Source organism: Staurois parvus, unplaced genomic scaffold (genome assembly GCF_062004578.1).
Source record: "Staurois parvus isolate SC_StPar_1 unplaced genomic scaffold, SC_StPar_1.0 ptg000138l, whole genome shotgun sequence".
NCBI classification, from domain to species: Eukaryota; Metazoa; Chordata; class Amphibia; order Anura; family Ranidae; genus Staurois; species Staurois parvus.
The window spans coordinates 1,382,670-1,407,356 of NW_028317934.1; the positions used below are offsets into that span (position 1 = coordinate 1,382,670).

General features: G+C 39.7%; 1 protein-coding gene across 2 annotated transcripts in view; it reads right to left on the reverse strand.

Moving 5' to 3' along the window:
- ELP4 (elongator acetyltransferase complex subunit 4) overlaps positions 1-24,687 on the reverse strand; it is a 371,616-nt gene that overhangs the window by 261,173 nt on the left and 85,756 nt on the right. For both annotated transcript variants that reach the window (XM_089673478.1, XM_089673477.1), the window contains exon 4: positions 9,991-10,119. In XM_089673478.1, the coding sequence (XP_089529604.1) occupies positions 9,991-10,119 (129 nt within the window). The remainder of the gene's footprint in view (positions 1-9,990; positions 10,120-24,687) is intronic.

Below are 24,687 nucleotides of genomic sequence, written 5' to 3' on the forward strand. Positions count from 1 at the left end.
ATGTGCAAGCATTTTTTGAAAAATGTATTTAACTTAATTTTTTGCACTGTTCCTTTAAAAAAAAATTTATTACTTTTATTCTTATCACAAGAAATGCCTCCCTGCATCCCTTGTGATAGAAATAATTAGTGAAAGGTCCTCTTTATGGAGAGATATGGGGTCAATACGACCCCATATCTCTCCTCTGCAATGTAAAGCATTGGATCAAAAAAAAAAGCAGCACTGATCTAAGTGCTTTAAAGAAAAAAAAAATGGCTGGAGTGCGAAGTGACATCGCTCCGGTCCTCCAAGGGCATAGAGATGCGTGGCGGCCATCTTTCCTTCACACATCTCTATGCCCAGCTCTGGGATCGATGGTTTCTCAGGTAAGGCTGAACTACCAAGCGGCGGGCGGCGGCAAAGGGCAGGGTTTTTTCGGCACCTGTACCTGTGCTTTTATTCATTTCCACCTAAGGCCAAAAGGGGTGCTTTCGGCTGAAGTGTTTTGGCCACTGAAATTTCGTTGCATCCCTAAATCTAACCCACCGTTGGTGAATTGGGTCGGCGGACCTCAGCTTACTCGAGACCTACTCCATGCCGCACCAGGCCACGCCCCTGCTCATCTTCAGCTTTAAGTGATCACTGACACTATGTTACTCTCTGACTATATCTACAAAACTACATGGAATACCCAGCAGTCAGCAAAATGTAAATTAAAATTCAAACTCTTATTGAAAATCATACTTTTTTTCACAATGGGCATCTGTACATCCAGAGCAAAAGATTGACACTTTCAGTGAGTAAATTCCGTAAATGTAAATTTATGTTAAAACAAAGATTTTGCTTTTCTAATAACTGTCTTCAGCCTTGTTATGAAAAACAAGCTATTAAATAAGACTGACTGAACAGGGACTAATGTGGCTGAATTAATAAGTGTTCCCAAGATGGCTGCTTCACATTCTCAGATGGAATACAACTTGGGCCCTGTGGGTAAAAATGCTAAGTTAAATTAAGTTATCCTTATTAGAAGAGATGTTAGCAGATTGAGTGCTTTCACTTTGGCATTTGCAACACAAGTTGATTAGTAGGCGTTTTCTCTGGGAAAACAAGATGATAAACTTTTTTTTCCTTTGTTTTTCTTTTGTTTTAATAACTGCTCGGTGCCTTGTGACGATGGCGCACTAGGTTTCACCTTAATAAAAAGGGATGAGATTATGAGATCTGCCTGGAGGCTATTTGATTTGGCCCGTCACCATGTGTAAAGCATTTGGTAATACAAAGACTTCCCATGTCTGCACAAATCCAAAGATAACCAAACATGCCAAACCTTGTCTTCTTCCATCTCACTTCTAGATCTGTGGCTAGAGACTTCATACCAAATGCTCATAAAGTGACAGGAGCCAATAATAAAAGGCTGAAGAAAATGCCAGGAACTTTGGATTCAGGCACAGATAGATGATAACATAGCAACAGAAGTACAGCACAAACATCAATTGTCGTATAAGGAGCAAATATGATGGTCCTCTAATAATTTTGCGATGCAAGTTGGGTCCCAATCCCAGGTTAATTATATTATCAAACAATGCCGATGACTGAAGTATCAAAAGGTTTTCTTTTTAAAGTATTGTAAAGAGGTAGAGGGTACCTCAATACAAACAGAAGACCCCATACCTTAAGAATCTCTGGAAAATTACACTGGTGGTAAAAGTCTACCTACCTGGTGACCAGATTCAAGACATTCAGATCCCCCTCTAAGAGTACTGGCACCTGGAAATATTTAATTACTATACAGTTCAATGGGTCTCTGGCCAATCCTTCACACAAATATCAATGGCGTCCTGCACCAGATTCATTCATTAGCTGTATCACATGAGGTGGAGGTCCAATAAAAAGAAAAAAAAGAAAAGGTAATGGAAATTTTTAACTAATCACATATTGTGTCAGCTCATGTTCAGCAGGGTGGAGGTCAGGGTTCTGTGCAGATCACTCAAGTTCCACCACACCAAATTTGTTGTATCATGTCTTCATGGAGATGGTTACATTAGAAAAGGACTTCTGCCAAACTGATGAAAGGTTAAAAACCAATTGGCTAAATGTCTTTGTATTGTATGCTTTAACAGAACCCTTACTGAAAACACCTGAACTCAACAATTAGTAGGGGTGTCCAAATACTTTCAGTCACGTAGCGTAGAGAGTGGTTTCAGCCATGAAAACACATGTTTTTGAGGGTCATGAAACTCTCCTATCACATATATTTCTTTTAGATTTTACTACTTGCCCCTGAAGAAGCGATCATTGTCGCACAACATGTTGTGCTATTTTCTTGCAACTTAATGTCTCTCATCCCCCCCTTTATAGGATCCGTTTTGGTGGTCTTTACATCCTTAACCACTTGCCGTCCGCCTGCTGTTTATAAACGGCAGGACGGTGGCATTCCAGGGGCGGGTTGCCGTTCATAAACGGCACCCACATTTTCTAGCTGTGCGCGCTCCCTGGGAGCACGCAGCACCGCGATCTGGTGCCCGCTGTGTCCTCCAGACACAGTGGAACACGATCGTGGATGGGACCTCTGTGCGAGGTCCCGATCATGTGATCACTCGTTGGCCAATCAGTGATCACATGCAGAGTAGTAAGCAAGATGTCACTTGTGACATCATTGCTTACTACGTGTGAAATCTGTGAATGATCACAGAGGTCACATGGTACAAGGCTATTCAAAACAGCCTTGTAGCATGTGACAAGCTGTGACCAATCACAGCTCACACAGTAGTTCTTAATGGCTGCAAGAATGCAGCTAGAGAGAAGGAGAAATGATCGCTTTTACAGCCTTTATGGGTGTAAAAGCAATCAGTGCAAAGAACTAAAAATCTTCATCACCCCCCACAAGTAGTACAGTGTCACCATGGTGACACTGTACTGCTAGGGTGACAGTATGTAAAAAAAAAAAAAATCAATAATAATATAACAAAATAAGAAATAAAAAAAAAATGTTTAAAAATTATAATTTTTGGTTATAAACTAATTTGGGTTATTTTTTTTTTTTACTAAAAAGATAACGGAATACATTTTGGCCAAGATTTATGATGAAATACTATTTATTTGCAAACTTTTATAAGAAAAACACTTCTTTTTCAAAATGTTTGGACTTTTTCATTTGCATAGCAAAAAAAATAAAAATCCCAGTGGTGAATAAATACCACCAAAATAAAGCTTTATCTGTCTCAAAAAAATACTAAAAAATTCATATGGGTACAGTGTTGCATGACTGCGCAATTGTCATTCAAAGTGTGATAGTGCTGAAAGCTGAAAATTGGCCTGGACAGGAAGGGGGTGAAAGTGTCCGGACTTGAAGTGGTTAATCATTAATGTGTTCCTTGTACACAGTGGGCTGTGGGACATTGTCTGTGGGGATATTGTAACTATGATCTTTTAAACTGCAAGATGTTTTTTCATGACTTATTGTCATAAAAAAGTACAAATGATGTCTGGAATTTCTATGCCTTTAAAGTCCATGTGCATCCTTTCCCCCGTTTCTTTCCCTCCAATTTTTGAGTCCTATCACATACGATTCTCACTGTACACACAGTTACAGTATAACTGACTGTAGATCCTATAAAAAGAATGCAGTGGAGTCTCTGCACACACTGATCTGGTCCAAAAGACATTCTTACAGCAAATGCCAAGTTGATACAACCAGGGGCGGACTGACAACTCATGGGGCCCCCCGGGCAATAAGGGATCATGGGGCCCCTGTGTCCTTGCCCAAACTCAAAAAAGCCTATGAAAAAGATACCAGGGGCATCTCATGGGGCCCCCTACTGACCCTGGGCCCTTGGGCAGTGCCCGAGTTTCCAAATGGTCAGTCCGCCTCTGGATACAACCAATTAACACTACAAAACCTATACACTGTAAAACATTACATTTCTGTTATACTGTTCATGTATGAATGCAGTATAATATCTTCAAAACACATTTCATTCAACATTTACAGTAAAACTCCAGTGTAATTGAAAAAAACAAAAAAAAAAAGGTACAAGATATATAATTGTTATGCAGAATATTTTCTAAAGTAATTTTAATTAAAAAAAAGACCATTGATAAGACCATTGCGAAAGATGATGCATTTCTAAAGCTATGCAGGGTTCAAAATTTCCTCTTAAAACATTGGGACTGATTTGGTGATTATACTCGAGCAGACCCTCCCACTTAGCACATCTTTAAAAATGATTTCTGATGGTACACTGGCATGGCCATCATATTACTGAACAGAGAGTAGGTAAGAAATAAAAAAATAATAATAAAGTTTGCAAAAAAAATCTTTGCAATCATTTTTTTTTTTTTGTGAAAATCTGCAGACACTTGGGGTGAGGGGTGTAGCTAATACACATCTATACCAGCTTTGGACAATGGAGAAGAAGGGAAAGGAAGTACATTTAGTTTTGAATAACGTAAAGAAGGGTTAAAAGCCCATCTGACAATTATTTCCTGTCCTGTTGGGAAGATTTAGCTTCACTTTTGGTCCCAGAGAAAAAAACCCCCAGGAAATTAGAGATAAATTCCCATCAGACAATTGTTACCAGAACAAGAGTCCCCCTTAGAAAATTTACCTGCATCTCTTCTGAGGTTATGATGTTTTACAACTGTAAAATTTTAGATTTTTCTTACTCTCGGTGGCTAAAGTCATCATGACAAATTTCACCGACAGACAGCAATAAAAACCTAACAGGGTTTTTAATCCTACCTCACTTTATTTAAGATGAAAAGATTGCTTGACATAAACTTTAAGGCACTTCCATGTAATAATCAGTTAAAACGGAAGTATGGAATTTATTAACAAAAACGTTATACTTACCTAGGTAGAAGCAGCATCAATCCAATGCTACATGTGTCCTCTGCCAGCTCTGCACTGAGAACTGAGCGATCAAACACAGTTGATCTCTCAGTTCTTCCCTCTGCTCTGAGCAGAGAGCTGTAACAGTCTGTCACCATCTCTCTGATCTGCCCCTTCAGCGCTCACTGGAGCACCGGGCTGAGGAGGGTGAAAGAGCAACTGGCTTTGTTTCCCAGTGGAGCAACTGAAAGACTGAGCCAGCTGCCGGTCCAGGCTTCTGGGTTGATTCTGACCATATGGTCAGGATCTTTTCAGAGCCTGCATTGGCTCTGTGACATCAGCCAACAAGAGGCTTTAGCCCAGTGTCAGCTGAAAAGGGGTCACAGGAGTGCAGAACCAATGGCACCCCTGTAATCAATGGGAAAAGTATAAAAAAGCTTTAGCTATACTTGTCCTTTACAAATCAAAACATATAGTTCTGGGAAGTAAAGAGAACTGAGCTTGGTTGCTATAAACCACTTAAAGAGTTCCTTAATCCACTTTTTGGTTTTATTGATACCATCACTAGCCAAACATTGGGAAAAAACAGGCAAAAAAAAAAAGTAACAGTTCATTTCTTGCACAAAACATATTCAGTGTAATTCAGAAAATGTTTTTGGCAATGGCCAGACTTCCCAGCATGCAGCAGAGACAGTTGGTTTATTGAATGGTCACATGAAGTTTAGTGTAACAGCTCTAGCCTTGGCATTTCACATTCATGGAAAATATTTCAAGAATGCTACAGTTGGTATTTCTCATGATAGGTATATATGACAGTAACGGAGGATATGCGACAATTCAGCATCTATCCAGGGTGTAATATTCATCCTACATTTCACTGTGTATCATATGTCTGACTTGAAGAAGGTAGAAAAGAATTAATGAGGGGGAACGCCAGGCCTCTCCTGCTGTCTGTATCACCCATTTCAATGTACGGCCAAACAAACAGAAGACTAAGTAGCCCAAGGATATACATAACAGGCAACACTAAAAGCTGTAAAAGAAGTGACCACTGTGATTACTTCTTACGGGCTTGACTTCCCAGCGATTAGCTTCTAGTGACAGTGAAGCTGATACAATCTCAAGTGCTTACTTTACTTATTACGCACATGGTTAAGCAAGTCAACAGTGTGCTTCAATACTTTCACTAGAGGGATTTAATAAGTACTGCTCAGTCAACCTTTCAGGCTTGCGATGGAGAGCTACGTTCGAGATACGCCTAACATAAACACTCTTGTTGGGTGACTGCTCCTTCCCCCTTCAATTCTGACAGGGGCAGCCGTGTGCCACAAACACTCTTAGGAGTGAATGAAATAAAAGAAGCAACTTGTGTGTGGTCAACAGCAATTACCCCTTCCCTCAACAATAGTCCTACTGTTAATTTAAGTTAAACACCAAACAGATATGAAAAAACAGCATCTGGTGTTTTAAATATGACTGGAGATTAAATTAAAAGTCTGAGAACTTTTAAAACTAACTCTAGCGTTGTGATTATTATTATCCAATCAGAAAAATAACCAAATTACCGAAAGTGGCCAGCCCCTACCACAAGGGACAACCAACGTACGGATTCACAATGCTAACCATGGGATTGACCCGAGGAACCTGCGTCTCCCAAGGGGGAGGAAGTACTGGGATCCCCAGGATCATGTTGCTGAAGGGGGGGGGGGGTACCTAGGCTGCACTCTTCACTGGTCAAAAAGGTGGTCCAAAGAGGAATAAGGGGAAAGAAAGGGCTCTGCTACAACACACAGCTGAAGGCAGTAAAGAGCCAGGATAAGGAAGGATGGAGGGGTCAGCACACTCAGAGTTCCCTTAGAATGTTCTCTGTTCAAAAGAAAAAAAATACAATACTGGCTAGTTCAGTACGCTGATTCATTTTAAAGTGTTTGTCTCTTACATGATGTCTTGGAAGATCATTTGGAAAAATACTTTAAATTGCAACTAGTGTGTGTATTCAAATTAGTCTTGATTTCCGCATCATGTAATCCCTGTACAACTGTACTCATACTCACAGAGGAAGCGTCATTACTAGAAACCAAATGGGCTATGCTACAGTATCCTTGTAATGCAGGAAACATGATGACAGTGGGATTATCCCATCAGTGGGCTGCTGCTCCTTTACTGTCCAATCAAAAATTTTGGTGGGGGTTGGAATGTTTGTTCCTAAAATGGTTCTACAGTTTAGGTGTCTTTTTTCTCTTTTTTTGTACCTTAAAGCATCCTCTGTATAAGGGTAAAAAAACCCCACCACACTACTTGTACTCCCCCTCCCTAAACACTTACCTGACACCTTTCATGATCCCATGCTATCCCGGCCAGCAGCCCTGCTCTCCTCTCTTCCTGGATTCACTGGCTACACGGAAAGCAGTGGGAGCCTTAGGCTCCTGTTGCTGTCAGTGAAATCATGTGAGGAGTTGGGGGGGTTGGGATGTCATGCTGTATGTGTCGTCTATGGACGCACACAGCCTGGCTTGAGAGCATGCCCGCACTGGTGCTCCAATAGCGCACAGCATGCTGTGGGGGCACCCAGAAGAGAGGAGTGGACAGTGTGGGTGGGCACCATATATCAAGAGGTAAGGGACCTCCCTGTGCATTAATGTTGCACAGAGTAGGTAAGTATATCATGTTTTTTAATTTATAAAAAAAACAAAACTTGGACTTTAATATCACTTTATTAAGCTATACTGCCACTACCGTGAAAACGAAGGACCCAATGTTTCTGTCTTGCAGGGGTGCACAAATCAAAAACTAGCTGCACAGAATTACAAATCTTTGACAAATTCTGGCTGACTCAGTGCAAAGCGCTACCCACCCAGAATTAAGCCCTTTATTCAGTGGTTCACTGTGGTAGTCTTCAAGGACAGTGAAGTTTTCCATTTTGGGCTGTTGACTAGCAAGGGCCAAAGCTTAGTTCAGAGGTTGACAGTTCTTAGTTATTAATCAGCTGGAAGTCAAAGCCTAAGCTACAAACTTTGGAAACTTGCATTTTGTCACTACTTACTGTCTGGTAACCTAACAGGGTCATTTCAAAGTTTAATTTGTGAAACTACTGAATCTTCTACACAGTAAAATGTTTAAAAGTATGCACTACGACTTTGAAATTCCTTCAATTATCCTTGTCATTAACAAGGAACTCATGTTTTAACCTCCATGCAAACTAGATTGACCTTTCCTACACCAAACAGTTTCAAGTTACCAGCAGCCTCCCTGCTGTCACCTCATACAAATCCAAATGTTACCTGAAGCTTAACCTACGTAGAGGATGAACTCTGCATCACCTCACCTGAGTGCATATCAACTAACCATACCACAGGTTTGTCCCCATCTTCATTGCCCGGAGCTGACCTCTCACTGCTTCTTGTCAATCCCAAATTCACCTTGTAGAAGCACTACCATTTTCTCAAACAGTAATTTAAAGGTTCTGGTCAAGAGTTCAACCCTGGAGCAAATAGCGCAAGGATTCTGTAACTTCTATCTGCCAATCATACATCTGATCCCGTAAGCCATACATATACCAGTGATTTCAATGGAATATATGAAAGATAAATACCAAGCAAATGGATAAATATGCCAAGGAAGAGAGTTACCGTATTTGTTCTGTTGACCAATGACAAACACCTTTAGTATTAACCACTTCCTGTCCGGACACTTTTACCCCCTTCCTGTCCAGGGCAATTTTCAGCTTTCAGCGCTCACACTTTGAATGACAATTGCGCGGTCATGCAACACTGTACCCATATGAATTTTTTACAATTTTTTTGAGACTGATAAAGCTTTATTTTGGTGGTATATATTCACCACTGGGATTTTTATTTTTTTTGCTATGCAAATGAAAAAGTCCCAAAATTTTGAAAAAAAATGTTTTTCTTATAAAATTTTGCAAATAAATAATCTTTCATTATAGATCTTGGCCAAAATGTATTTTGTTATCTTTTTAGTAAAAAAAAAAATAAACCAAATTAGCTTATAACCACAAATTATAATTTTTAAACATTTTTGTTACGTTTTTATTTTATTTTTTTATATTATTGTTTTTTTTTTTTACATACTGTCACCCTAGCAGTACAGTGTCACCATGGTGACACTGTACTACTTGTGGGGGGTGATGAAGATTTTTTTTTTTTTTCTCCAGTGATTGCTTTTACACCCATATAGAACGTAAAAGCAATCATTTCTCCTTCTCTCTGTCTGCATTCTGGCAGCCAATGAGAAATACTGAGTGAGCTGTGATTGGTCACAGCTTGTCACATGGTACAAGGCTGTTGTGAATAGCCTTGTACCATGTGACCTCTGTGATCATTAACAGATTTCACACGTAGTAAGCAATAATGTCACAAGTGACATCTTGCTTACTACTTTGCATGTGATCACTGATTGGCCAATCAGTGATCACATGATCGGGATCCCATCCGACAATCGGTGCTTCACTGTGTCCGGAGGACACAGCGGGCACCGGATCGCGGTGCTGCACGCTCCCAGGGTGCGCGCACAGCTAGAAATGATGGGTGCAGTTTATGAACGGCAACCCACCCCTGGAGTGCCACCGTCCTGCCGTTTATTAACAGAAGGCGGACGGCAAGTGGTTAAAACACATATAACCTAAAAGCAAAAATGTAAAGCCTAGTAGACACGATGAGAATATCGGATGAATGATTGTCCGTTTTTTTTTTTTTGCATGCTAGTCTCATATCTAAAACTAACAGGTCACTAGAGTTATGAAAATTCTCGTAAAACAGAATACAGCTTTACACGACAATGTAGTATATTGTATTGTCTTGTAATGTATTCTTTTGTTGCTGAGCATGCATATTCTTGGCTCCCCTTTATTTTTACAGACGAATACTGTACTGATTGTTCGAAAATCATTTGTTCTGTTATCTTACAAGAAAAAATGTCATGCTTGTTTGGATAATTTTGCAAAAGCTGTCGTGATTGGCTCTTGAAAGCTGTATACTAACAATCGGATTATCGGATGATCACTTCGAAAGTGTTTTTTGTCCGATTTTCTTATTGTGTATAAGCTACACGGCTTAGTAAAATGTAGTAGGCTTAGTACAATGCAGCCTGACAGTCCTTAGATGTGGTGGCTATATTAGTTTTCAGTTTTTTTATACAAATAAAACAAGCTAAAACATCACCTCCACTTTTGGCAAATTCTGGTAACGCCAGGCGATCTTCATACTGTCCCCTGCTGATCCAGGAGCCTCAGGTTCAACTTTCCGCTCATCTTGTTTAGGTAATTCATCTGTAAGGGGTGCTGGGAGGTCCTGGAAGAAAAGGGCTATATTAAACCAAAACATAAACTAACAACAAATAAATAAAATATAAAGAAAGCTTTCAGATGAGACTATCCTGGTAATAAACTTGAGAGAAACTGGTAATAAGTGGAATATGGGGCAGGGGAGGGCTGCCATTGCCGATTTCTCCATATGAAAATGCAAGCTGACCCCATGGCATCAATACTTTCTTAGGCCAAGTCAGTGTCTGAACCAGGTAACAGCCAAGCAATTATTCAGAAACAGAGGTCAACAATAGAAGCCTAAATATTTCAGTACTGGTTACCTTTCAAGGAGACGTATAGCTTTTTTGGCTATACTTCTATGGATTACAGGAGTGCAGTCAGTTCTGCATTCCTGTAACCTGATTTCAGCTGACAGCAGGCTAAAGCGTGCTGTCAGCTGACATCACAGAGCTGGTCCAGGCTCTTTTTCATATGACTGGGATCTATCCAGAAGCCTGGACCAGCAGCTGGCTTAGCCTCTCAGAGATCTGCTGAGAGCCTGAACCAGCCACTCCCGCCCCCTCCACAGCCAGGCTTCCCAATGAGCGCAGGACAGGCAAAGCAGAGAGCCATTAATTGCCAGTCACCGGCTCTCTGCAGGCTAAAGACCGAGAACAGAGCAATCAGCTGTGTTTGATCGCTCAGTTCTTGGTCTCAGAGGCAGCGGAGGACAGCTACAGCTGGGATAGGTGCTGAAGTATCCAACACAACAAACACTTTACTGCTGCGCTAGGAAAGGACTCAGTAGACCCAATAGGAATGTTCTGGAATTTTCTGGAATATGCACTGCTTGCTGCCCTCAACAGACCAGGGTGGTCCAAATACACTGTATACAAATGGAGAAACAGAAAAAGGGCGCACCGACCTAGTGCATTATCGTTTAAAATAATTTATTGAAGAAACAAAATAAGTTTCATAGGTATCATACTCACAATGGACATATTAACACAGGCATGTTCCATCGTATGGACTCAGATGTTGTTTGGATCATACATCTTGTTCAGTTTGACATGCCTGTGTTAATATGTCCATTGTGAGTATGATACCTATTTTGTTTCTTCAATAAATCATTTTAAACGATAATGCACTAGGTCGGTGCACCCTTTTTCTGTTTCTCCATTTGTATCTAATAGGTGCTGAAGTCATCTAGGTAGCATGATTGCTTTTTTTTATATTCCCATACTTCTCTTTGATTGCCTCTCCGGGGATCAGGAAGGAATTTTTTTACCTGCAGAAGCAAATAAGATCATGTTTTGCTGGGTTTTTTGCCTTCCTCTGGATCAACTGTGGGTATAGAATTATAATTTTTTTTTTTTAATGGTTGAACTGGATGGACTTTTGTCTTTTTTTTCAGCCAGACTAACTATGTAACTATGTAAGGTTCCCATACTTATTGTTAACCAAGAAGACTAGGTCACTTTAGACCTAGCCTGATAATAATTTTAAAACAGAGCTAAAAGCAGATATCCATTAAGAATAAAAACAGATGCAATCACTGGATAATTTCAAAGAATATTTCCAGGCATTGGAATGTTAAACATAGTTACATTGGTCCTGTGGTACCAATGTAACTATGCATATGACATACTTGGCCAATGCTCCTGGAAGCTGGAAATCACTAAAGTAGATATCAGTAGTTCTGTGATCTCCACTTGCTTCCGGGTCATGCTCTCCTACATTGTGAACACAAGGGTTTGGCTGCTCAGCACAGAAGCCAATCAGAGAATGCTTTGCATTTTCTAAATGAATGCAAAGAATTCTCTGATTGGACGAGGCTGAGACCTAAACCAATAAAAAGAATGCTTTGCAGGAAGCAAGTAAAGATTTCTGGAGTAGTGGTGTCTACTCCAGTGATTTCCAACTTCCAGCAGCATTGGTCAGGTATGTCATATACGTAGTTACAATGGCCCAAGCTTGACCAATGTTAACTACATAAAACATGATGATGTCTGAAAATATTTTTTAACAGCTATAGAATGTTTGAAAGCAAACCTGTACACTTGCTCACCCCTCACAACTAATCTAAAAGTAAACCTGTGGGCACACTATAGAAATTTGAGTATTTACATATCCCTAAGAAGCAGTAAATGAGCTTTCAAACAAGCAGTCATGGACTGCTATACCTGCAATAAAAGTAGAGAAATTAGCCTCAAAATTCATAGCAGTAAAGTTATTAAAAGTTTTCTCTAAGAAGTTCAGCTTCTCCTACTCCTCCTACAAGAACTCCCCCTCTGGGTTAACATTAGAGATTAGAAGGATGCTGTGTCACTGTTGGGAAGTAGGGACAGGGTGAGCTGAGCAGATGAGAGAATCAACTTGACAGGCGTTCAGTTCTTTTCTGTGACTTTTGAGAATTGCTCTACAGTGCCTGCAGCTTTAGAAGTCAGTGAGAGCTTGTTTTAAAGCCCCCTTCCTGCTTGTTAAGAATATTAAATATTTGAATGTCCATAGCTTTACTACAGTTAAAGAAAAAGAGAAGAGCACCCTTAAAGGCCAAAATATTGAAGACACCTGAAGCATGCCACTGCAATCTTAAATAGCATTGCAGGAGAATGCCCTTGGGGTTTTGATGGCTACTGGAGAAACCTGAAGTAATACATTAATAGGATATTGATAATGTTAGGCAACCAAGCAATGCCTAGTCTTAACATTTATGGTTAGTTTTCGAGAGTCAGGAATATGGCATGGGTACAATTAGGGCATAGAAGGTATATGTTTCTTTTGAGCACCAATGGCATATCTTGTATGCCCAATACAACCAAGCACTGTGCCTGCTCTGGTAGGGCTAATTGTCAGGACACAGCTTTTAGTTTAACAGCCAAGGTCCAGGTATGCACACTGTAGGAACAATGACAGCTATTTCCTAATACACCATTCTTTAAAACAATGTAACCCCTTGTTTACACTGTACTTCATTATATCTCTTGTCCATTGATCTTCTGTAAGTTCCATTTTTGTATTTAGGGCTTAATTGCACACATTACATTGTTCAAAATTAAGAAAAATCATTCTTTCCTCTGTCTCTGGGTAGAGTACAGAGTGGAACTGGATCAGAGGTGGCGTTAGTGGCAGATTGAAGGCCAGTCATAGAAGTAAGTATAATCAAAAGACTGCTCCTTAGGCCATAGGTACCTAACAACCATTGCAGGACAGTGGGTAGCTATCTGAAGTGTAAGTGATATTGGAGCTCCACAAGAAAGGGATCAGTGGAATGATGAGATACAGAAAAAAGTTTTTCATACTAAAAACTACTACCCAATATGTTTCAAGGGTTATCTGAATCCCCCATTTTCACAGATAATAAGAAAGGAACAGAACAAAATTATATGAATTGTATATACGTCGTTTCTGAAATGTTAGTTCAAAGTATTGTGTATAGCTTTCCTAAACTTTCCTATTTTATTGATTCATTTTGATGATTGTATATCATGTTGTTCTATTCTTAGCCCCAAAGAAAATAGACGTAAAATGACTTTTCATTAAATTTGTAAAAAAAAAAAAAAAAAAAATTACATACACAAAAACAAATGAGAATGAGATCTCCAAGATGCAAAAATGTCTTTTTCACTTCAAGTGTAGCTTCATACAAAAATTAGCGCGAATGCACAGTTTCAAGCATAACACTGCTCTTCATCAAGCTACAATTTTAATGCTAGACATCATAAGATCACTCTATATACCTAAACACAGGGTGTGGTTGCATAGGTGCATCTCTTCTACACCACTATAGCATTGGCAAATAATGGATTTTCCGTATCAGTTTGTTTGGATTTATGGTGATGGTAAATAAATTCTTCAGGTTTTATTTTTGTATAGTTGGAATTAGAGTATGTTGATTATAATATGAGAAATTATTTAAGTTTATTTTAGTTTTAATTTTGTTATACAGTTGTGACCAAAATTATTCAACCCCCACTGAAATTGAGTGTTTTGGCCAGTTTGACATTGCTTTTGATCATTCAGTCATCTTGCTTACATTTACATTAAAGAGGCACTTGTAGGTCAGACAAATATAACATAACAGTTATAATGAAATAACCACAAATGTCTTTTCTGTGCTCACAGCATTATCAGTTTTATTCAACCCCCAAGTGACATTCAATCTTAGTACTTAGTACAGCATCCTTTTACAGTTATAACAGCTTTTAAACGTGAAGCATAGCTTGACACAAGTGTCTTGCAGCGATCTACGGGTATCTTCGCCCATTCTTCATGGGCAAAGGCCTCCAGTTCAGTCACATTCTTAGGCTTGCGCACTGCAACTGCTTTCTTTAAGTCCCACCAGAGGTTCTCAATCGGATTTAAGTCTGGTGACTGCGATGGCCACTCCAAAATGTTCCAGCCTTTCCTCTGCAACCATGCTCTAGTGGACTTGGAGGTATGCTTGGGATCATTGTCCTGTTGAAAGGTCCAACGTCTCCCAAGCCTCAGGTGTGTGACGGACTGCATCACGTTTCCATCCAATATCTCCTGGTACTGAAGAGAATTCATGGTACCTTGCACACGCTGAAGCTTCCCTGTACCTGCAGAAGCAAAACAGCCCCAAAGCATGATTGACCCTCCACCATGCTTCACAGTAGGCAAGGTGTTCTTTTCATCATAGGCCTTGTTCTTCCTCCTCCAAACATAGCGTTGATCCATGGGCCCAAACAGTTCTAATTTTGTTTCATCAGTCCACAGAACACTATCCCACAACTTTTGTGGTTTGTCCACATGGCTTTTGGCATACTGCAGTCGACTCTTCTTATTCTTTGGAGACAGCAAGGGGGTACGCCTGGGAGTTCTGGCACGGAGGCCTTCATTACGCAGTGTGCGTCTTATTGTCTGGGCTGAAACTTCTGTACCCACATCTGACAAATCTTTTCTCAGTTCCTCAGCAGTCACACGGGGACTTCTCTCCACTCTACGCTTCAGGTAGCGCACAGCAGTCGAAGTCAGCATCTTCTTTCTGCCACGACCAGGTAGCATTTCAACAGTGCCCTTTGCCTTGAATTTGCGAATGATGCTTCCTAAGGTGTCTCTTGGTATGTTTAACATCTTTGCAATCTTCTTATAGCCATTGCCCTTCCTGTGAAGAGAAATCACCTCTTCTCTTGTCTTCCTGGACCATTCTCTTGCCTTCACCATGTTTGTAACCACACCAGTAAATGTCTAGAAGGAGCTGAGTATCACAGTCATTTTAAAGCTGCCTAATTGGTGCTTATTATGCTTGATTGCTGCTCGGTGACATCCACAGGTGTTTTCAATACCTGATGGAAAGCACCTGTATGAACCTCTGTTCTTCAGAGTGGTAGTCTTTAAGGGGTTGAATAATTGTGGCAATGAAGAAACCACATAAGAACCATTTACTACTGTATTACATAAACAATTGATGTCATTTTAGTTGCATTTGGGTAGTTACAACGTCCTTGTAGGATTTGATTCTGAATACAATTCCAAATGTACACTATAGTCCCTAAACCCCTTTACAGCATTGGGGTTGAATAATTTTGGTCACAACTGTATAAAGGTATTTCCTAATTTGAGAGTAATGCTATAGTTCTGCTATAGTGGCATAGAAGAGCTGCACCTGTGCAACAGAAATCTGTGTTTAGGTATATAGAGTGATCTTATGCTTGTTATGCTTGAAACTGCACAGTCACGCTAATTTTTATATAAAGACAAACTTGAAGTAAAAGAATTTTTGCAACTTGGAGATCTCGTTCTCATTATTTTCTGGATGTTTTATAGGGATGGAATTATGGGAGCTCATCGTTAATGAGACAGACATCTCCAACAGATAAGATTTGCAATAGGAGTTACCTGCTCCAATTTTTGATAGAATATATATATATATATATATATATATATATATATACACACACATATACATTATATTGTATTGGGACACCTGCCTTTACACGCACATGAACTTTAAAGGCAGCCCAGCCTTAGTCTGTAGAGTTCAATATTGAGTTGGTCCACCTTTTGCAGCTATAAAAGCTTAAACTCTTCTGGGAAGGCTGTCCACAAGGTTTAGGAGTGTGTCTATGGGAATGTTTGACCATTTGTCCAGAAGCACATTTGTGAGGTCAGGCACTGATGTTGAATGAGAAGGCCTGGCTTGCAACCTCCGCTCTAATTCATCCCAAAGGTGTTCTATTGGGTTGGGGTCATGACTCTGTGGAGGCCAGTCAAGTTCCTCCACCCCAAACTTGCTCATCCATGTCTTTATGGACCTTGTTTTGTGCACTGGTGCGCAGTCATGTTGGAACAGGAAGGGGCCATCCCCAAACTGTTCCCACAAAGTTGGGAGCATGAAATAGTCCAAAATGTCTTGGTATGCTGACACCTTAAGACTACCCTTCACTGGATCTAAGGGGCCAAGCCCAAACCCAGAAAAACAACCCCACACCATAATCCCCCCTCCACCAAACTTTGCCCTTGGAACAATGCAGACAGGCAAGTACCTTTCTCCTGACAACTGCCAAACCCAGACACGGCCATCGAATTGTTAGACAGAGAAGCATGATTCGTTACTTCAGAGAACATCTACACGGCTCTAGAGTCCAGTGGTGGTGTGCTTTAAACCACTGTATCTGATGCTTTGCATTGCACTTAGTGATGTAAGGTTTGGATGCAGCTGCTTGACCATGGAAACCCATTCCATGAAGCTCTCTATGCACTGTTGTGCTAATCTGAAGGCCATACGAAGTTTGGAGGTCTTTAGCTATTGACTCTTCAAACAGTTGGAGACTTATGTGAACTGATCGCTTCAGCATGCACTGACCCTGCTCTGTCATTTTATGTGGCCTTTACATGAAGTTTCTGTTGTTACCAGTTGCTTCCACTTTGTTATAATACCACTAACCGTTGACCATGGAATATTTAGTAGCAAGGAAATTTCACGGATAGACTTATGGCACAGGTGGCAACCTATCACAGTGCCACGCTTGAATTCCATGAGCTCCTGAGTGACTCATTCTTTTATAAATGACCATGGAGGTGATTGGAACACCTGAATCCAATGACCTGGAGGGGTGTCCCAATACTTTTGGCAATGTAGTATACATATATATATAAAATATAATATACAGTATATGTTCTTGTCCCTGGTTGAAGGCAGCGTTTCCCAAGCACTAATACTAATGTACTCATTCTGGTAGAGATGGTGAGGCTTTTGTCTTACCAGGGGCTAGATGAGAAAAGTCTGCGGTCCTTGGGCCCCTGGAGCTGCAGACCAGAGGAGCCCGAAATTTACAGTAGGGTGACTCACTTTGTGTTTACTATGGCACCTTGATCATATCACACATTGCAATGTTTTTTTTCCACAACTGCCTCCTGGGCTGGGCCTTTTAGCCAGCACTGGAGGAATTTCTATACTCGCCAGAAGGCCAGCCACTGTTTTGCACATTAGCACAAAGCTCTTATCCCTTACCCCATCTGTTTTTTTAATGCTTGCTTTTTTCACAGAACATTGGAACTTTACTCACTCCCACTCCCAACTAGTAGGGTGTAGGCCCTTGGACTTGCCCTGAAAGTCTTGGGGGGGGAGCCATGTGGCCTTATGGTCAGCTTCTCCCCTCCCATGGGGTCTTCCTTTAGGGGGCCCACCTAGTACTTGATGAAAGGGGACCGTTTGGTTTTGGCTGGGTGTACCACAAATACCCCAGTTCCTGTCCGGAGGTTTGCACCTGAGGTTCATGGCAGGAGTTCCTTTTTCTCAGAGGAAGACCAAATGTAAACCCTGCGCAATTTTTTGTGCGTTACACTTTTGTGTGCTCCCTTTTTTTTTTCTGCACCTGGTGTTAGTTGGGAGTATGTACACTACAGCACGTGTGATTGTAGTTCATATTAAGTAGGGATCATAGATTTTAAGTTTATTGAGGGCAGGGACTGCTGAGAATGTACAATATATATGTAAAGTGTTGTGCAAATTGTCAGTGCTTTATAAATACCTGTAATATTAAATAAAATGTCACACCATTGTATAAAGTAGAGCAAAGCACACAACAATGAACATACCAAGGTGGCGTGCTTTGTTGCCAATAAATGGTTACTTTTGAATGAATGGGCTACCTTAACACACATGCATTAACATACTGCAACCCTTACAGTGGATATAAAAAGTCTAGACAGCCCTGTTAAAATGTCAGGTTTCTGTGATGTAAAAAAAATAGACAAAGATAAATCATTTCAGAACTTTTTCCACCTTTAATGTGACCTATAAACTCAGTTGAACAACAAACTGAAATCTTTTAGGTGGAGGGAAGTAAAAATAAAAAACTAAAATAATGTGGTTGTATAAGTGAGCACACCATTAAACTAATACTTTGTTGAAGCACCTTTTGATTTGATTCCAGCATTCAGATTGCAAGGGCATCTCCTGTGCACAGCCCTCTTAAGACCGCCCCACAGATTTTCGATCAAATTCAGGTCTGGGCTCTGGCTGGGCCATTCCAAAACTTTAATCTTCTTCTGGTGAAGTCATTCTTTTGTTGATTTGGATGGATGCTTTGGGTCGTTGTCATGCTGAAAGATGAAGCTCCTCTTCATGTTCATCTTTCTAGCAGAAGCCTGAAGGGTTTGTGCCAATATTGACTGGTATTTGGAACTGTTCATAATTCCTTCTACCTTGACTAAGGCCCCAGTTCCAGCTGAAGAAAAACAGCTCCAAAGCATGATGCTGCCACCACCATGCTTCACTGTGGGTATGGTGTTCTTTTGGTGATGTGCAGTGTTGTTTTTCACCAAACACATCTTTAGGAATTATGGCCAAAAAGTTTAACCTTGGTTTCATCAGACCATAACACATTTTCCCACATGCGTTTAAGAGACTTCAGATGTGTTTTTGCAAAATTTAGCCGGGCTTGGATGTTTTTCTTCATAAGAAAAGGCTTCCGTCTTGCCACTCTACCCCATAGTCCAGACATATGAAGAATATGGGAGATTGTTGTCACGTACCAAACAACCAGTACTTGCCAGATATTCCTGCAGCTCCTTTATTTTGCTGTAGGCGTCTTGACAGCCTCCCAGACCAGTTTTCTTCTCGACTTTTTATCAATTTTGGAGGGACATCCAGTTCTTGGTAATGTCACTGTTGTGCCATATTTTCTGCACTTGATGACGACTGTCTTCACTGTGTTCCATGGTATATCTAATGCCTTGGGAATTCTTTTGTACCCTTCTCCTGATTGATACCTTTTAACATTGAGATCCCTCTGATGCTTTGGAAGCTCTCTGCGGACCATGGCTTTTGATATAGGATGCGACTAAGAAAATGTCAGGAAAGACCTACTAGAACAGCTGAACTTTATTTGGGGTTATAAGAGGGTGTGTATTCAACTATATTATTTTAGTTTTTTCTGTTCCCCTTCCCCCAAAAAGATCTCAGTTTGTTTTTCAATTGAGTTGTACAGTTTATAGGTCACATTAAAGGTGGTAAAAGTTCTGAACTTATTTTTGTGTCATTTTTTTTACATAGCACATACCTGACATTTAAACAGGGGTGTGTAGACTTTTTATATCCACTGTAAGTGTGAATGGGCCCTCAAACATGTCTTGGGAGAAATTCTATAAACTGTTACTATACAGTACTTCCAAAGAAATGCAAATATTCATTGTTCCCTACAATTTTTCTCCTAATATAACATTACAAAAGATCATGTAATCACAGCAGGAGACCATTCCCACTCAGCACTGGAATAATTTCCAATAAAACTTTTAGCAGATAGGGCTATGTAATTAAGCTTGCTAAAATCCTTGCAATATAACTGACCAAAGGAGGATTATTTTAACCTCAACAGCAGAGTTAAGCCTTAAACACTGATAATGCTTATGTTGGCAGATTAAACAGGATTCCTTTAGCCAGGGCATATTTTGAACTGGTGATATCTCTACCTAACAAGAAGAGCTATGACATAATCTTTGTCAAGTATATGCATACACAGCACAATCTAGATCTTAAAGTGGGTCTTAAGATGTTCTATCTAATGCGGAAACATTTAGAAACGCAAATATTGTCTAAGTAGCACCCTAAAAAAAAAATCAACCTTTTATCTGGAATTCCTCCTGAAAAATACATAAATAAATATGTATAATACATAAATAGAGTACTTTCTGGTATGTGAGTGTGCCTAGGCACTTCTGTGTCTACAGCCTGATAGCAATATATATCTGAAATGTGAGGTCCAAGGTACTGCTGCATCTGACTGCTAGTCTTGGGAGATTAGGAGATAGATATAGTGATGTTACTACTCTGCTTCGCACTGTTCATTTGGTTGGAGGCTTTGTTGTAAGTAAGCAAAGCTCTAACTTTACCAAGGTAACCACATCCACACAGACACAGTGCAAAATAAAACATGGTAAGACAGCAAGGGGAAAATCAGCTGCAGAGAGACTATAGGCACTACCAACAATTAATCCATTGCCATCCTGTGCCTTTTAGGCACAGCATCCAGAGTTCAGTTTTTCTTTAAAAGATTTGCTGCCTTGCATGCATGTTTGTTGCCTAGTAGTGCTTTCTATATTCTGCGATTTCACCATTAATATGCTACATTATGCTGCACATGGATATAGTTTGTAAAAAGTCTCCTCCAAGATGGACAGTTCCCCTGCATGTATTATTTGGTTTACAGCATAGCATAGACCATAAAGAGTTTGTACATATCTTCAGAATACACACATTGGTTGGTCAATACGTTTCATAAATTGCTTCCTGAGGACCAACCATATGGTTTTAAAGGAAAATAGACCTAACCAAAGAAACCTGTCTTAATATACAACAATAAGACTTGTAAAAATAATCATAGTCACAGGCTTGAGTCCACTAGCATATTCCCATAGAGCAGGTAAATTAAGTAGCAGCTGGCGACAATCAATAGGCCCAAACAGAAGTAATATACTGTATAGCTTGGTCACTTCAGCACAAAGGTGAACAACAGAAGAATGCAGTATTCCATACCCTAGCAGAAAACAAAAAGATACTATAAAGCTTGGTATCAGTGATTTGAATCAACTCAAAGAATGATCATAGAACTAGAAAGATTTAATTTACTTAAAAGGCTATTTTCACGGGAATCCTTAATTTACTTATAAGGCTATTTTCACTGGAATCCTGATATCATTCTTATGGGAGATAACCTTTTCTTGTATCTCATATATAGACAACAGGAACATTCAAAAAGCCAGGAGAGTAATTAGCAAGGGATGGCGTCCTACAATAAAGGAATTGCCATCATAAATAGCACTATGTAAATTGCCAATATCAACAGCACTAGTAATAGATTATACATGTTGCCCAAAGAAGCCCCACAATATGCACAGAACCTTAATGAGTATCATCACTATGACTCAAATATAAACAATTACCTGCCATGGTGCCTCAAAGTACAGCCTCAAGAGCCTTCCAATATAATGCAGGTACATTTGTCATCTAACAAAGTAAAAGATAGAGAAAAGATCCACAAAAAAAAAAGTAGCAATCCCATGAGTATAAAAAAGAGCCAAGCCTATGTGTAGGATTACCTGTTGGACATCAGCACTATAAAGAGGTTATGCCTAAAGAAAAAAAAAGGGCTCTCTTGTCCATATGAACCAAAAACATCAGGCCACCTATAAGTAAATATATATTATTATTAAGTATGCCTCCAAAAGATAAAAAGAATGCATAATAACCACAGATTACCGGCTCTCACCTTCAAAAGAATAGAGCTTTTGCATGGACCGCAGCCGTGTCGCAGCGTCCATGCTCACTTCTCCTTTTAAGGAGTGGCAAGTGCTCTTTTTTATAATCATGGGATTGCTAGTTTGTTTACTATGAGTCTTTTGTCTAGCATATGGATGGTCCTGACGAAGCAATTTGTGAAATGCGTTGACATACCAATGTGTATTGACCTCCTGCTGTGATTACAATGCGTTGACCTACAAATGTGCTTTACAGACTCTTTGTATTACCTATTGAACGAAGATGAATTTGTATACTAATGTGGGGGAGTAGTAATTCCCCAGCTTTTATTGTTTTTTCTTTAATATGCTGTAAATAAAGTGTATGAATTTTATAACATTTGTGTCTTCCCTGGGAACCAGTAAAGTCCGTCTTTTTGTCCCCGGGGGGGAAGGGGTGGCTTCATTGCAATCTTTAAGCATATTTATGTATTATTTATTACAGGTACTTGTATAGCGCCATCAGGTTTGCACAGTGCTTTACACATATATATTTTACATTCACATCAGTTCCTGCTCTAAAGGAGCTTACAATCTATGGTCCCTATCCAACATACATACACATATTAGGGCCTATTTAGACAGGATCTAATTAACCTATCAGCATGTTTTTGGAGTGTGGGAGGAAACCAGAGTACACAGAGGAAACCCAAGCCGGCACAGGGAGAACATGCAAACTCCAGGCAGGTAGTGTCATGGTTGGGATTCGACCGACGTCCATAAACATATGGACTATGCTTGTTTGGGAGCATGTAGACTATGCAATTATTTGACTTTGCATGGCATATAGTGGCATCTATTTATACTTAGATCCAGGCTGTTTGATTATGCATGTTATCTTTAGTACTGAAAAAAGATGTTGAAAATGTATTAAATGCACATTGAAAATCTATTTGAATTTATAGTTTTAGTGGTATGTTGTTTGCCACAGAAAGAGAAAAGATAAATATCCATTGGCTATTTAATAAATGGTTGGGTTTGAGGTGACTAAATAGCCAACTCTATACAAGGATAACTGAGCCTATCTCTACAATTATCAAAAGGTGGTCTTTCATGGTAGATGTATGGAAACTGCCATTGCTGAACTTCAGTTCTACTTGTCTGGTTGTCATGTTTATCTAATGGCTTTAGTACTTTCTGAGACCATAACTCAGAAAAAATATAGGGAAAATAAGAACTGCTGGACTGCAAATTAGTGCTGGGTCTACGACATGGAATTTAAGCGCATTAGCAAAGTCACTAGCATTATCAAAAGGAGCTCAGCAAAGGCAGCCAACATGTTTATCTTATAAAAAAAAAAAATAGTAGATTCTAAGTTAAAACCCAAATGCAATGGGTTTTGAATAATAAGAAACTCACAGCTAAATTACAGGGTATCATGACAAAATTTGGGTGGGTCTGGGACCCTTGGATTTCACATGGTCTCCCAGAGAATTTCTCTGAGCCACTGGGTCAAAATGGACAGGGTCCTCACACTAAACAATGGAGTGCATCTGACCAGCTCCACACCCTTCCCTTCTCCCCCTTAACCTTCTTCTTTTCTACCTTTTCTGTTAATCCTTATCCTTCTTACGCTTTTCCAATCCCTGACAATTGCCTAACTAGACCCCGGGCCTAGTTTCATATTATTGTTATAGGCTGTAATGTGTTGACCCCCACATTACCACTGTGTTCTTAAGTGTTGTTAGGGGATGGCCATCATGGTCAATAAACCAAATAACTAAAACCTGGTATAAGCATTAACATGTTACTGTAACCTGCAACAAACACAAGAGCCTTTCTGGACTACTCTTCTAAAGTATAAAAGGAAGCACAGAATAACACTTTTTGGTGCAGAAGGGAGACCCCAAGGTGGATAGGAACAGAGCTGAAAGGGATGGTTAGGAGTTCTTGATGTTGAAATTGCCACAAAATAGGAGGTAAACAAGTCCACAAGACTTCACTTATAAAATGTTAATTAGGTTGAGCCAGTCCTTTAAAGTGGTTCTAAAGGTAAAAGGCTTTTTACCTTAATCCAGTCAGTCAAAACCAGGAGGAGAAAGTGCGGGGGGGAATTGATCTGCACTGTATATTTCTATGGACACACACAGCATGGCTCATGGTGTGACCACGTAGCCAGCGATTTGCTATGGAGCCACTCTCAGAGGAGGAAATCTGGGCCCGCTCTGCGCAAAAACACTACCCAGTGCAGATAGGTGTAATATGTTTGTTATTTTTATTTAAAAAATTGCCGCTACAAATACTTTAAACTCAATTACATGCAGTTATTCTTTTGTTTTACAAAACCTATAGAGAAAAAAAATTAGGTACTACTAAATCATTATATTGCCTTTCATAAAAATGTACTATGACCTATAGCTTAAGCACAAACATCAGTATTGCTACTCAAAGAGAAAACCCCCTTTAATGAGCGCACGTGAATCACTGTGTGATTAGTTAGCAACAGATGAAGTGTAATGATAAGGGTAAGCCCTTTGTATTTGTATTTTATAATTAAATGCTTGCATACTACTATGCAGTTATGAATGTCTTCCCTGAAAGCAAAACTATATTCAGACTCTCATTGTGATTAATATATAACCATTTTCATAAACGTAGAGTAGAAATTTATGGTATTTAAGCTTTCAAAAATTACCCAAGCAGTAACAATGATAAAAAGTGCCACCCATGCATTAGTAAATGCAGCAGAAGAATAGACTGTTAAAGTAATCTATTATTTTAAACAGCAAAACATGTTTTTTAATTATATCACAGTGTCAGACCATATGATGTGCTGCGCGCGTTTTTGTTTTTTTTTGTTAATATCCTAAAAAGTTAAAACATGGTGGATGAAAAAAAGATTGCTTCATTC